At 45.0% G+C, this 14,072-nt stretch overlaps 1 protein-coding gene across 3 annotated transcripts in view; it reads right to left on the bottom strand.

Moving 5' to 3' along the window:
* The window catches only part of LOC109645080 (nuclear receptor coactivator 3-like), a 59,988-nt gene that overhangs the window by 10,774 nt on the left and 35,142 nt on the right, over positions 1 to 14,072 (bottom strand). For 2 of the 3 annotated variants that reach the window (XM_069526018.1, XM_069526019.1), the window contains exons 3-9: positions 6,640 to 6,747; positions 5,518 to 5,678; positions 3,531 to 3,631; positions 3,248 to 3,422; positions 1,080 to 1,262; positions 263 to 349; positions 7 to 147 (exon numbers count right to left, since the gene is read on the bottom strand). In XM_069526018.1, coding sequence (XP_069382119.1) covers positions 7 to 147; positions 263 to 349; positions 1,080 to 1,262; positions 3,248 to 3,422; positions 3,531 to 3,631; positions 5,518 to 5,678; positions 6,640 to 6,728 — 937 coding nt within the window. In that variant the 5' untranslated portion in view covers positions 6,729 to 6,747. Of the gene's footprint in view, positions 1 to 6; positions 148 to 262; positions 350 to 1,079; positions 1,263 to 3,247; positions 3,423 to 3,530; positions 3,632 to 3,775; positions 4,352 to 5,517; positions 5,679 to 6,639; positions 6,748 to 14,072 lie in introns of those variants that run through there. The other variant, XM_069526020.1, reaches the window with a different exon arrangement.

Raw genomic sequence — 14,072 nt, 5'->3', positions numbered from 1 at the left:
ACCCACCCTCGTGGTAATGGCGTTTGTGTGACCAAGGCTGCCCGTCGCTGTGCTGCAGGAACATTTGAATGCAACGCCTCAACAGATCCTCCCAGCCTGGACGCATCGATGCTCGCAGAGAGTTCTGGTCGATCTGGATCAGTTTACCTGCCGGGGAGGACAGAGGGAGGGCGAAGAGACGAAGAAGATAACGTCATGGTTCTTTTGAGCTAACTCAGTGTGTTTACTGAGCGTTGAGGTGTGTGTGTGTGCAGCACCTCACCTGAGAGCTCATGCCGGGTGTTGAAACTCTCCGTTCTCTCCATAGCTGTCACCCGACGGGCCACACAGATCATACATGACTGCAGGTCTGCACATGAGAAGTAACATGTTAATGTGGTTTCACAAGTTGGGCCTTGGTGGAGGTATGCACTCTACTGAGGGTCATTCTTATTGAGTATTAAAACCAGCTTTACATTTGTGAAGCACATAACTAACAAATGATTGTATAACTGTTTGAAATTGGGAGAGAAAAATAGCAAAACAAAGAAGAAAATGTTTAACTAAAAAGTGGTTGATTTGAAAAGTTATTTTCAAAATCAGAATTTCAAACAGACTTTAATATTTGAATATTAATGTTCACTTCTAAAAAGAAAAAATATTATAATAACTTGTCTGATATGTTTTTCCTACAAAATGATTAAAGATTCTTTATTACATTTACTTGAATGAATTACATTTATATACAATATACAGATATTTGTTCAGTTGACAGGTGTTTCTGGACAGATGTCTCCTCTTTCACTGTTAAGTCCATTATTAGAGCATGTTCTCTGGAGGTTCGGGGGTTTTCTACATCACACTTTTATAAGTTGCATACTGAAGTTCAAACAAGTTGTGATGTCACAAATTCCAGTTCATACATCTGAGTTTTAAACATTTTTCATTCTGTTGAGAGAAACTTTCCCCTTTTGAAAACAGTCAGCTGGTGCTAAACTCTGCACATACGGTGCATCATTCTGCAGTGATGGTCAAGTACCAAAGTGAAGAAACTGCAGGTGAAACTCCTTTATGAGTAAGTTCGTGTGATGTCAGCGTACCTTCCCCCTCCTCAATCATGGCCTTGGGCTGGGTGAGAGCAAAACACTGCATGGTCTCGTAGCGTGGCCCCGCTGGCCCCTCCTCCATGGGGCCGTGGACGTGGCCAAACTTAACCAGCATCCGGCAAGTGAAGGTGTGACTCTTCTGTCGGGCGGCCTCGCTTCCCCACGATACCCCATTTACTGAGAGGAAACACAAGCACAAACAAACACATCATGCTGACAGAACTTTACACTTGGGAGTAAAATGGAATGAGCACGAAACTCCTGGGACCGAAGGGAAAAATAAACCCACATGGAACTATGAATGGATTGCCTGTAATCAGATATCACACAGCTCACACCCTATCCTGCCACAGATCCACACAACCACACACACACACAGACACAAACACACACCGAACAAAACAAACAAATCAAACTGCAACATGAATTTTCCCTCCTTAAATTGAGGAGCAGAAGCCTCTCCTGCTGTTCCGATCCCCGGCTAAATGGACCATAGGATTAATGTAGCCAAGGTGTCGATTTCCAATATCTCTCCCTCTCTGTTTGCTCTGCAGCGGGCAGAGGCCAGGGACACTCAGCCATCTATCCTCATTTAGACCCTGACTCTTCATCACAGCACACACACACACACATCAAGAAAGGGTCACCTTCACAAGGGGGAGAGGGAGGAAGAGGGGAAAAACAAAGGCGAGGCAAACTTCAGAGAGACATCCAACTGTCCTCCAAGGTCTGTGTGAAACCTTATCGGGGCCTTGAGTTGGCCGGAGGTTTGTGTCTGGCAGGTGCAGGGAGGATTCAAGCGAGGGATGTCGAGGAAGTAGGATGGTGGTGGTGGGGAGGGGCCAGCTGATAGCGAGAGGTGATTTAACAAGGCCTTGGCTTTCTCTCCTCGACAGAGAAAATGCAGCACGCTCCCTGGGGCGGACCTCTCCCCTCAGACACAATTAGCCGACAGTGAGGCAAGACAGAGGGGTCAAAAAAGCACGCTGGCCAACAACAAAAGCCTGCTCCGTGTTAGGTGCATGAACGTGTGTCTATTCTTCCAACTATATGTGTGTGTGTCATGGGTCCGTGTCCATGTGTGTGTGTGTTTAAGTGTGTGTGTGTACTGTAGCTGGCGTGGTCAGCGGTCATCCCACAGGAATGTGCAGAGAGAGCGTATTTCATTCATGGCTCCAAAAGATAATGAAGGGGCAGAGTAGCAGAGCGAGACACAATGAGGGGTGGGAAAGCAGCGCGAGGCAGGTTGAGAAACAGACAAGCACAATATTCATCTTATTGGGCAGCCATATTAAGTATGAATGAAGGGGGAAAAGTAGATAAGAGTCGAGTCTTAAAAGATAAAGAGAGTGAGTGAACAGGAGGAGCGTGCAGGGGGATGAGGAGGAATAAGTGAGAGAACGTGTCGATGACATGTCGGAGCCGCCGCTGCTTAGGAACATTACTGCAGAGTTAATCAAGTCGCAGGTTCAGTCGAGCACACATATCCATAATTAATCAGCTTTATAAATAGTGTTCTGTGCACAAGCTCATAGGTCCACACACACACACACACACACACACACACACACACACACACACACACACGGCAACTTCAAAAAATGCAACCCCACTACTGACACAGGCATGTAAATACACACGATAACACATACACATACAAATACACGGTGAATTAAGTAGAGGAAAGTGTGGAGGTGCATTATTCAGCAGTAAGTATAGTTTCCAGATGGCTGCTATGGGGTCTGAATAGAGCTCAGGCCTGTTTTACACTGTCTGGACCACTGAGTGTGACTGACAGCTGCGCTACGCTCTGCCTGCTTAGCACCGAGTGGGTGGGTACTTCTGTGCAGATGAGTGTTTTGTCAGGTGTGTGTGTGTGTTTGTGTGTGTGTGTGTGTGTGTGTGTGTGTGTGTGTCTTTCTAAAAAGCTCTCATGCACACAAGCAGTCGTCCCAGGAGCTCTTGATTCTAATGAGAGAAAGACTTAAGAACTGAGGAGCATGAATAAATAACTGAGTATGTTTATGTTGATGTGCGTGCCGAGTTGTAGTAACCTCTCGTTTGTTTTGTAGCGACCCTGTGAAAGATGTCAAGCAGGGTTTGCTTCTGAGCAGACGTGCAGCTTCCCTGTGAGTGAGTGTGTGTGTGTGTGTGTTTCTCACTGTTAGATTTGGGCAGGTTCTTGTGGAACTCCTCCCTGTCGTCCTCATGGAGAATGTTGTACACGCTGGTATTGATTAGCTCCTCCTGTTTGTACTGAAGGTACTGCGTCACGTTGTCCGACACAAACACGACGCTGCCCTCGCGGTTCACAACAAACAGGAAGCCGTCCAGAGCCTGAGAGGACAACGGCGTCACGGAGAGAAAGTCACCACCAGACATTTGGTCGATCAAAGCCTTGAATTAATATCATCCATGCAAAGCAGGGAGGACGGTCTGACTCACCTGCAGCAGCAGCGGCCCCAGGTGGTCCTTGTCGATGACCCCCTGACCTGTTGAGGACACGTCTGACTTCTGAACGTCGTCATCGTTGGACGAAGCTTTTCCTGTGGGGGAGGAAAGTGAGGGAAAAAGAAAACAGAGAAAATGCATTACAAAAGAAACAGCACAAACAGCCACTTTCAGCCCTGTTAACTACAAAGTAGGCAAAAAAAGAGCAAAGCAAAAATGCAAGGTGAGAGCATCGATACCTGAAACTGGAAGAGCCAGACACGCACTACTCTAGCTGCACCAGCAGGGGGCAGCGTTTCTCAATCTTCACTTTTTTATTTTATAGGGGGGATTTAAAACTACAGGTGAGGAGGGAGACGGACGGAGGCAGGTTTCTCTGAGGAGCCCGTCAGGAGGAGTAGAGGGCTGGGTGCATGTGGAGCAGGTAGCTGCCGTCCTCATGCTTTATATTCAGTGTCAGACTCCGAGGGACTGTCTGGTAGGCTGGGGCTCAGAGAGAGAGAGAGAGAGAGAGAGAGAGAGACAGGGAGAGGGAGAGGGAGAGGGAGCACGGGAGAGAGCCGGAGAGGTTGTGGAAGCTGTAATGGTGCAGGGGCAGGAGCTGAGACACCTGAATTAATGGAGGGGCTGAGGGTGACAGAGGGAAAGAGAGACAGACAGATAAAGAGAGACAGAGTGGTGTGGACGGCGATGGGAAAACGGCTGCTGTATTAATACAGGGCTTGGTCTGAGAGGCGGGGGCTGCTCAGCTACAGGAATCATTCTATCTGATTAGCTCCCAAGGGGCACAGATACCCACACAAAGAAAAAAAAAACTGCCATCGCTGCCTACAGCCATGTTCTGTGAAGTTAGGTAGAGAAGGACTGAAAGAAGGAGATGAAGAGGAGCGAGAATGAGACATAAACAGAGTGAGACAGAACGAGAGAGGCTGCACTCCATCAGTTCACTCAATACCTTAAGATGCTGGAGGCAAACCTGGAGATGCTGCAACTCATTGTGCTGCAATACAGATGAGACATATGTGTGTGTGTGTAAGGGGGGGGATACTTAGCAGAGGAGGAGGAGGAGGCAAGAGCAGGGTGCATTAAATCCAAGTGAGATGAAGATTGGGAATGGTTGGAGGGGAGGGAACAAAATGAAAACTGGCAGAAAGCACACAGAAAGTGAGGAGAGGTGAAGAGGAACAGGTAGAGAGCGAGAGACGAGTCTAAATGCCCGTGTCATTATGTCTTCACTTCCTGTAACTATGGCAACCTGTCAGCAGCCAATCGGGGCCGGCTGTAGCCTCTTCCCCTTCCTGTCGAGGTGGCAGACACTGACTGAGCCAAGCAGAAGCACAAGAGCAAAATTCACCACCGGCTCTTTCCGCCCTCCCTGAAATCCACCTTGAACGAAGAAAATAAAAGTAAACAGACACACAAGTCTGCATGGCGAGAATTAAAAGTGTCAATTCTGCACCGACGCTGCATCTGCAACGCAAACGTCTCAGCCTGCAGCTTTTTAGACAGTTCACTGCAGAAACCACTGCTGCATAATGGAGACAGAAGTACGACAACAGCAGCTGTAACAGAACTAATAATTTGGCAGTTCAGCAGAATGGATGGGCATGTGATTACCTGCAAACGTCCAATTAAACAGCCCCTGGTGAGGCCAGTGCACAGCTGGCCATGCACATAACACACACACACGCACACGCACACACACACACACACAAATGACAGCTTCACAAAGCATTGCCAATGTTTCCTCCCAAACATAAACAGTTGAGGCTGTGAAATTTGTGGGAGATGAATGACTGATTCGTCCTTGCACCTGGGCTCTGAGGCATGAGTGTGTCTGCTAACCCCAAACTGCCCCCCCCCATCTCTCCTCAACCCTTTACCTCATGTTTCCTACACACACTTCTTAACAGTCCGGCTGACGTGCGGCTGCAGCTGTCTGGCTCCAGCCTTCAGTTTTCAGACGACTGTGTCCACTCACCCTGCTCTTTGATCTGCCGGATCTGGCGCACCGTCTCTTTGAGGATGGCACATTTGTCTGGTTTGACGTTGAAACTGTCGATGTCGCTGAGGTTGGCAGAGATCAGCTCTGCCAGCTCCTCTATGTATTTGCTCTCCTGCTCCCGACGCTTCCTGTCACACCTGCAGGGACCAACATGCAGAGATTAAAGCTGAGCTAATGCTACCCTACTTTTCACCAAATTGCCTGTGATGTTTTTTATATTTAAAAACAACACAGAGTGGCTGCTAAGACAGAAAATTGTTCAGCAACTTATTGCTCTCTGATCACAGTTAAACACCAAAAAGAAAAGTTGGTTGTGGGCTGAAGATTTTTACAGAATCACTGCACTTGAAAGCTGCACTTTTAAGTTCTGATGTTGGTAATTGAACAACTGAAATAAACCTAAAGACACAAAAAAAATTGGGAAAATGTACTTATTTCTATTCGAATCAAATCAGCACCCTACATACTAAGTATCAGTGAAAGTTCCAGTACCGGTCGCTGGAACTTGGACATTTGTGTTCTCACATACAGCCCATTCGTAAAATGTCTGGAAATGTCCACAGGCAGCTTTATTTTACTTTGGGTTTTGTGCACTTTAGTTATTAACTTCAGACAGAGGCAGGCCATTTTCAGCTGTGATGCTAAGCTAACAAATTGCTTGCTGTGGCTTTATTATTACAGACATGAGAGCAATGTCAATATCCACATTTTTACATAAAAGTGAATATAGGTGTATATTTCAAATCCAAAATTGGAATTTTCTAAATGGTTCGACATATTCTTTATGCTCTTTTGCATAAATTTGCGAATGTTTATGTTGAAAACTAAAAATACCAGGAGGGATATTATTTCAGCTTGAATCACTTGCTTGGCTCGACTGGGATTAAATTGTCATGTTCCTTGGTGTCAGTGTATAAATCATATAACTGAATTCATGAAATGCTTTTTTCTACCTAAGCTACAAAATCATTGTGCACTCAGTTTGGTTTTTACTCGTCAGAGCATACATCAACAAAAGGAGCCCCATGGCCGGGGCGACAGAAACCACTGACCCAGTAGCCCACTTTCCCCTCGCTTGTGCTTATCAGACAAACTCACCCCAGACCAGGCGTGTCGCAAGTGGAGAGCTTGCGTTTCCGGTTTTCTGAGCTCAGAGGCTCCATGGAGTTCTCCCCCAGTCCGCTCATCGTGTACACATATCAGCACCTGAGTGGAAGGAGAGCGCACACACACACACACACACACACACACACACACACACACACACACACACACACACACACACACACACACACACACACACACACACGTGAATAAGGGTTTAAACGAGCAGTGAAGGGATTATTTAGTCCCTATTAACCTTGTATCACTTATTATTTAGGTAATTGTGAAGGGGAGAAGACATGGAGTTGACATTAGTTGAATTCAGCTAAAATAACCAACACAAAGGCAGGTTGTGACGTGGATTCAGTCCAAAACAGTGCACAGCAGAGTAAAATATGCTTAGATCATGCAAATCATATTCTCCTGGCAGACTCTGATGAACATCAACATGTCTCGTCGGCCTCCTCCTCTTTAGAGAAAATGAGAGTAAGCGTGTGAGGCTGCATTTGTTTGTGTGTGGGCCGGTGCATGTATGAGTTCATTAGCTCATACGGTGCCTCCACACAAATACACACAAGTCCACACACACACAGGATTAGCAGCGTCTCTGATGATAAACCACGCTGCACAACTAACCCCGTTAGACAGCCGTCTGTCTCCCATAATGCATCACATTTCGTCTCCAGGAAATGAGCTGATGAAGGTTGTGGGGAAGAGGGGCAGATGGGATGAAAGGAGGCGAGGAGGAGGAAGAGAAGGGAATAGAGGGAAGAATAGGAAAGAATAAGGGAGGAAGGGAGGGAGAGAGGGAGGGAGAAGCCGGTGTTGTGAAGTGAGCTGTGATTGGTCACTTTCTTTGCCACAGTGACAGCAGCTGACACTGGGGAAAGGTAGGAGGGAGGGAAAAGAGGATGGAGGGAGGGAGGAGAGGAAAGTAAATGGCGAGGGGAGAGAGAGAGCACAAATATAGTGGGAGACAGAGGATGGAGAGAGAAAATGCAGAGGAGGAAAAAAAAAAAATACCAGGGGGGAGAATCAGAGCGAAAAGAGGCGGAGGCAGTGGGAGGGAGCGAGCTGAGAGAAAGAAAGATAAAGGCATGTCAGAGAAAGACAGGGGGGAAGAGGAACAGGTGAGAGGAGGAGATGTAACATTCACACAGTCTGCTGTGGATTCTGAATGCATGTGTGGCACACTGAGTGGGCTGAAAGCCTCCAGTACCCCTCTTAACCTTCACAGCCAAAGCAGCCTTTTCATTCCATTGATTACATGGTTATCCTCTGACCAGAGCACTGCCTCTCCTGCATAGCAAATCAGGCCAATGGCAGGGGAGAGATGCTGGCCTGTTATTTAATCATCACGCACCATCATCTCAGGCTCCTTCTTGTGGGATTAGAGCTGTCTGCAAAAACGTCTGATTGCATTTGTGTTTTTTCTGTGCTTGGATAGTGCATGTTCCAAAATGCAGCTGTGCGCTCTTGGCTCGGTCACATCTGGCTAAAACAAGCGGTAAACACACCTTCCTATTGAGACGGGATCGATATAAAGGTTTCTTTCATGCACGTCTTCCAAGACCAGGTGAAACACAAAACAGCAACGGGGAATACTCTTCTTCTAAAAGCCCGGGATGCTCTGAAGATGCGTCGATCCTCTTGCTCAATCCCTGCTGCTTTGAGTTTCTTTCAAATTTCTCTTTTAATCCCTCCCTTGAGTCCCTCCCTTCTGACTGTCTGTCTGACTGTCTCGTTGCCTTTGTCTGCTTGCCTACCTGCATTTCTTCTCGCTCCTGTCTGCCTCCCTTTGTGCCCGTCTACCTGCCTCCCCTCCGCTGCTCATCATTAGACAAATCCCCCACTTGCTGTTGTCTGATGAAACCTACCACGAGGGAGACGACACAAAAAGAGGAGCGGGGATGCACAAAGTCGTAGGGTTCAGAACTCAAAGAGCCAAAGCAAAGTGTTTGAGTGAAACTCCATCTTTGCTCCTCTGGTGATCGAGCCCGCCCGCCCGCCTGCCTATTGATGGAGTTCTCAAAGGGGAGTTGCTCTAATTGCGGAGTGAATGAGGCGGCCCCAGAGAATGGTTGATTAGGAGGCTGCTGAATGCCCCAGGGAAATGGGTCACCTCCAGCCTGGCGCAGGCCGCCCGCTTTTCCAGTGCAGGGAGAAAGTCAATTACACGCCACAGGCAGTGGGGCCTGGTGGCACAGAGGCAGCGGGGCTGCGGTGGGTACAATAGAGCAGCAGGGGGCAGTGGGAATGAGACACGTAAAGAGGGAATTGGGAGGACGGAGGCCGCGAGAGGGAGAGGTGTGCATTAAGATGCCAATTTAAAAGGAGACGGTTTGAGCAAAAAAGTAAATGGTAAATTTGTTTTTCTACACCTGGGCGGATGTTGCATTAGAGATTTGGAAAACTTTAGAAATGCTGGAAATATAAAAATAGATAGATGGAGCTAAATCTAATGATGCCTGTATTTTTGACTCCAATTTGCATTTGACTATTTGGAAATCAAATCAAATCAAATTTTATTTGTATAGCCCAAATTCACAAAACACATTTTTTGCCTCAGAGGGCTTTACAATCTGTACAGGTAGTGACACCCTCTGTCCTTAGACCCTTGGTTTGAGTGAGGAAAATATCTTATCCTATAGCAGCATAACTAAGGGCTAACCTGAGCCAGCCCTAACTATAAGCTCTATCAAAGAGGACAAAGTCCACTCTTAAAAGTATTGACCGTGTCTGCCTCCCGAACCCAAGATGGTAGTTTGTTCCACAGAAGAGGAGCTTGATAACTGAAAGCTCTGGCTCCCAATCTACTTTTGGAGACTATGGGAACCACAAGGAACCCAGAATTCTGTGAGCGTAGTGTTCTGGAGGGGTAGTAAGGTACTATGAGCTCTTTGAGATATGATGGTGCTTGCCCATTAAGAGCTTTGTATGTAAGGAGGATAATTTTAAATTCTATTCTGGATTTAACTGGTAGCCAATGTAAAGAAGCCAAAATGGGAGAGATGTGATCTCTGATCTTGGTTCCTGTTAGAACATGTGCAGCAGCATTCTGAATTAGCTGCAAAGTCCTAAGAGACTTATTGGAGCAACCTGATAACAAAGAGTTGCAATAGTCCAGCCTAGAAGTAACAAATGCATGGACCAGTTTTTCTGCATCTGCTTGAGATACAATGCGTCTAATTTTGGCGATGGTACGTAAGTGGAAGAAAGCAGTCTTTGAAATGTGTTTTATATGGACATTAAAGGACTGATCAAAAACAACTCCGAGATTCTTAATGGTGGAGCTGGAGGCGAGGGTGATCCCGTCTAAAGTAACTACGTCTCTAGAAAGAGAGTTTCTGAGGTTTTTGGGTCCAATTACAAGAACTTCAGTCTTGTCTGAATTTAGCATCAGAAAATTGTAGGTCATCCAACTTTTTATATCCTTAAGACATTCTTGAAGTTTAACTAACTTATTGGTTTCATCAGGCTTGATCGATAAGTATAATTGGGTGTCATCGGCATAAAAATGAAAATTAATGGAGTGATTCCTAATAATGTTCCCTAAATGAATCATATATAAACGGAATAGAATTGGTCCTAACACAGAACCTTGAGGGACTCCGTGACAAACTTTGGTATGTACGGAGGATTCATCATTGATATGAACAAACTGAGATCGATCTAAAAAATAGGACTTAAACCAGCTAAAGGCGGTTCCTATGATGCCAATATGATGTTCCAGTCTCTGTAAAAGAATTTGATGGTCAATGGTGTCGAATGCAGCACTGAGATCTAACAAAACAAGTACAGAGATGAGTCCTTTGTCTGAAGCCATTAGGAGGTCATTTGTAACTTTGACTAGTGCAGTCTCTGTGCTATGATGCACTCTAAATCCTGACTGAAAATCCTCAAATGAAACTGCTATCAACACTTTTGTCTTCAGACAACTCCCCCCCCAAAAAACAAACATCCTGATTCCTGGTGGCTGGCTGCAGTACAGGTCATTAACAGTGTCATGAGCCAAGTCCTAGTATACGCCACATACATCTTTCCAAAGATTGTTTCTATCATTTTCTATAGTTTTATCACACTGATGTAGGTTTAAGTTTTCATGATTCTGAATGGTTTCGTTTTCATTATTTATTTGATGCAACGGGGTGAAACATCATGATTGGCAGAAGAGACTGACATTGCATCGACGACATCTTGAAACCGTGACTCCTCATCACGAGCATCGCTCCATAGAAATTTTTTGGACATTCACTTAAAATGAACTTGTAGTGAGAATAGTTCTTTTTTCTGTTTCATCACATTCAACACATTCTGCATGTTCATGAGTTTCTATTGACCAAATCATACAGATGAGGATCAGTCAAAGGCATTAATCAGGGTTTGTGTCGAGCTGATCATCAGAGGCTGGACTTGACCAGGAAAACAAGAATAAGGCTCCTGGTGAACTGAACTGTCGAGAGAGGGACTCCTGTTCTCCTGCTGGTCAGTACAGGTGACTGCATCCATGCAGGTAAACAGAACTGAACTTTCACACTAAGCAGGGTTTGACCCGATTCTCAACCCTGATCTTGACCTGAGTGATGGGGGGGTCCCCGCCTTCATGCTGACAGTTGACCCACATATTTTCTGGGTCATCAGACGGGGCGTGAAAGGAGGATCACCCGGGTCAACACTGCGATGGCATCACCTGGGCTGAAAGCTAAACTCGTGAGGTCTTCCAAAGGACAGCAACCTGCCAGTGACCCTGCAGCCCAGTGGGAGCTCCACTCACCAGGAACCACAGTCTTTGTGGATTTATGGCAAAACCAGAGGAAGCAGCTCACCTCATAAACCTAAAAGCCTGCAGCCCAGTTCACACGCTACAGGGCATGAGATGGCAAGCCGACGAGTAGGAGACAGAACGCTGATATGCTGGCTGACAGAAAATCCTCCAAATCAACACTTTGTTTGATGAGATAATCAAAAACTTTACTATTTGATTCTAAAGACCAGTTATGATGCCCAGAGCCCCTACACTCGAACTCGAGCAATTTTGGGATTTTAGGGAGTAAAACATTTCATGTACAAATATATCCATTGTGTATAAATATTGTAAAACAAACAGTGATGATTGGTAAGATTTTAAACCTGTATGACAAGAGATGTAATTTCAGATTGTATAACTTATATATAAATAACTAAATGATAATTTTTATTATGATTTAGCACTATACAAATTGAATGGAATACATATACAACCAAATATGTAGAACTTTAAATAAGAAAATAAACTATATACATAAAATGTAAACATAAATGCACATGATTTCTGAATTGCTTGTTCTGTAAAATAATAGTGATATCAGCAAACACAAACATCAATATGGCTGTGAATCGGCCAACCTATGCATGATTTATTAAACTGATTCTATTTTCTTTAAATATGAAAGATGATAGATGATCTTAATGGATGCATGATATTTATCTGTGTGAATGTTTAACCTTGGTGCTGCCGCAGCCTTTTCCTGAATCTGACTGCGGTCAATCCAGTCTTGTGTCGTGTTGACAATGGAACAGAAATCTGAGCCTTGTTGGGTGAATGCTCGTGTGCTGACTTCTTTGAATCTTGTAAATCAGAGTCATGTTCCCTTCAGAATGAACCATCCTCATTTGAGTCATCTAATAGTTTGTGTTCTGTCACCTTCATTATGACTTTTACAGTTAAGCGTCACAACTGTAACAGCTCAGAGAGACATCCGTGTTATCACTTTCTTTCTTTGGAATAATGGGAGGCATGTGACATTTCAGCCTCTGGGTTTTTCGGATTAGCTTCAGTTCTTTGGTAAAATAATCACAAAATGTTTTAGTTTGGCAAAAGAAAATGAAGTTTGCACAGATTTTATTGTTTCTAACATTAACCCTGAAAAGGGTTGTAGAGTTTATTGATTTAACATTTAATATTAACTATTCATTTCATGGATATCAATCAGGTCTGAACCTTACACTGGTCAGTGATCAGGAAAAGCCATCCTGATCAAAGGGGACCCATCACACCCCCCTCCATCAGTCCTTCCATTAGGCAGACGTTACCAAGTCCCACCGGCCGGAAAAAAACATCCTTCATTCCCTGTGGAATAACCAGCTCAACAATTTCAAATAGACACTGCACTTTAACCTGTTTTCGTCAGTTGAGTTTTTATGAGTCCCTTCTTATGTGCCAATTCTGGAACTTGGTTTAGATGTGTGCCATGTGTTTTAACTGTAAATGGTGTGTTGTTTAGCCTTGTAATTAAATATGCAGAGTGTTGTCAAATTAGAATTATGTTTATTGTTGAGCCGTGTCCAAAGGAGGATTTGTGTCTCAAATGTATTTTGTAGAATGTGAAAACTAAACTAACTTATGTTAAAGATTATCAGGAGGGAGAAAGTTTGACAATGACAGCTGTTAGTGGCTCGATCCCTCCCTCACAATGAGCAGCACAGCTAATGGATGGACGGATTATACAAGTCACACAACGCCAAACTCTTGACATCTGTCACAATTATGGCTTTGCACTGACTTCCCTTTTTCTCTCAGTCAAATTGTGGAAATGTGTGGGGTTTTTTTCAGTTCTGCCTCAGAGTACACAATAAAAGTGTTTGCAATAAGATGAGCAGCGCTTCAATAACGCTGCTGAGTTAAAACTCACAGACTCTAGGGGAACACCATTAAAATGGATGAACAGCAGCTAAAGACTGAGAGCAAAAAATTAGATATGGGAAGAAAGGAAACAAAGTGGAGAGACGACAGACCTCCCACGACACAGTGAGTCACAGCAGAGGGGGGAAAAAACAATGCAACAAACAAGAATGTGTCGGAAAGAGTTACCGGGGGCAGATGACGAGTGCGCAGGAAAATATGAGCAAGAAAAAAAAATACTACCTTCTTCTTTATTTAATCTGTGTTGTTCTTAATCTGCACAGCTTCATACCAGGCTTAACATCACCTGAAATATCCTGGATGGAAGTTTCCTTCAGGGTTTGTTTGTGTATCAGACAGATTCAAGGTTAACACAGGAAGTTTTCTAAATGTAAGTGAAAAGCATGAACATATATTAAAAAGCTGAGGTTGCATTAAAACTCCTGTGTGCTTGTTTGACAAGCGTTTCTCCTTCCGGGGAAGCTAAGACGGTGTGAAGGCTGGACGTTCTGGTAGTGGCGACGAGACGGAGGAGGAGAGAGAAAGGGAAAGATGGAGGGAGGGAACGAGAGGGAAGGTGACGGTGTTAGCTGGGCGGGTGTGCTCAGACTGGGTGATGCAAATAGCCCCCGCTGTCGCCTCCCCCGCCGCCCGCCTGCCAGCCGCTCTTTCATAATCTCTGTTGACAAAACAGAGGCACACGGCCCTGGTGTGGCCTTGTAAACTCACACCAGTGACATGACAAGAGCTGCAGCTGCTTCGTTTT

This window comes from Paralichthys olivaceus, chromosome 6, assembly GCF_024713975.1.
Source record: "Paralichthys olivaceus isolate ysfri-2021 chromosome 6, ASM2471397v2, whole genome shotgun sequence".
Taxonomy (NCBI): domain Eukaryota; kingdom Metazoa; phylum Chordata; class Actinopteri; order Pleuronectiformes; family Paralichthyidae; genus Paralichthys; species Paralichthys olivaceus.
The sequence above is the reverse complement of the archived record's forward strand: the minus strand, read 5'-3'. Positions and strand labels throughout refer to the sequence as shown.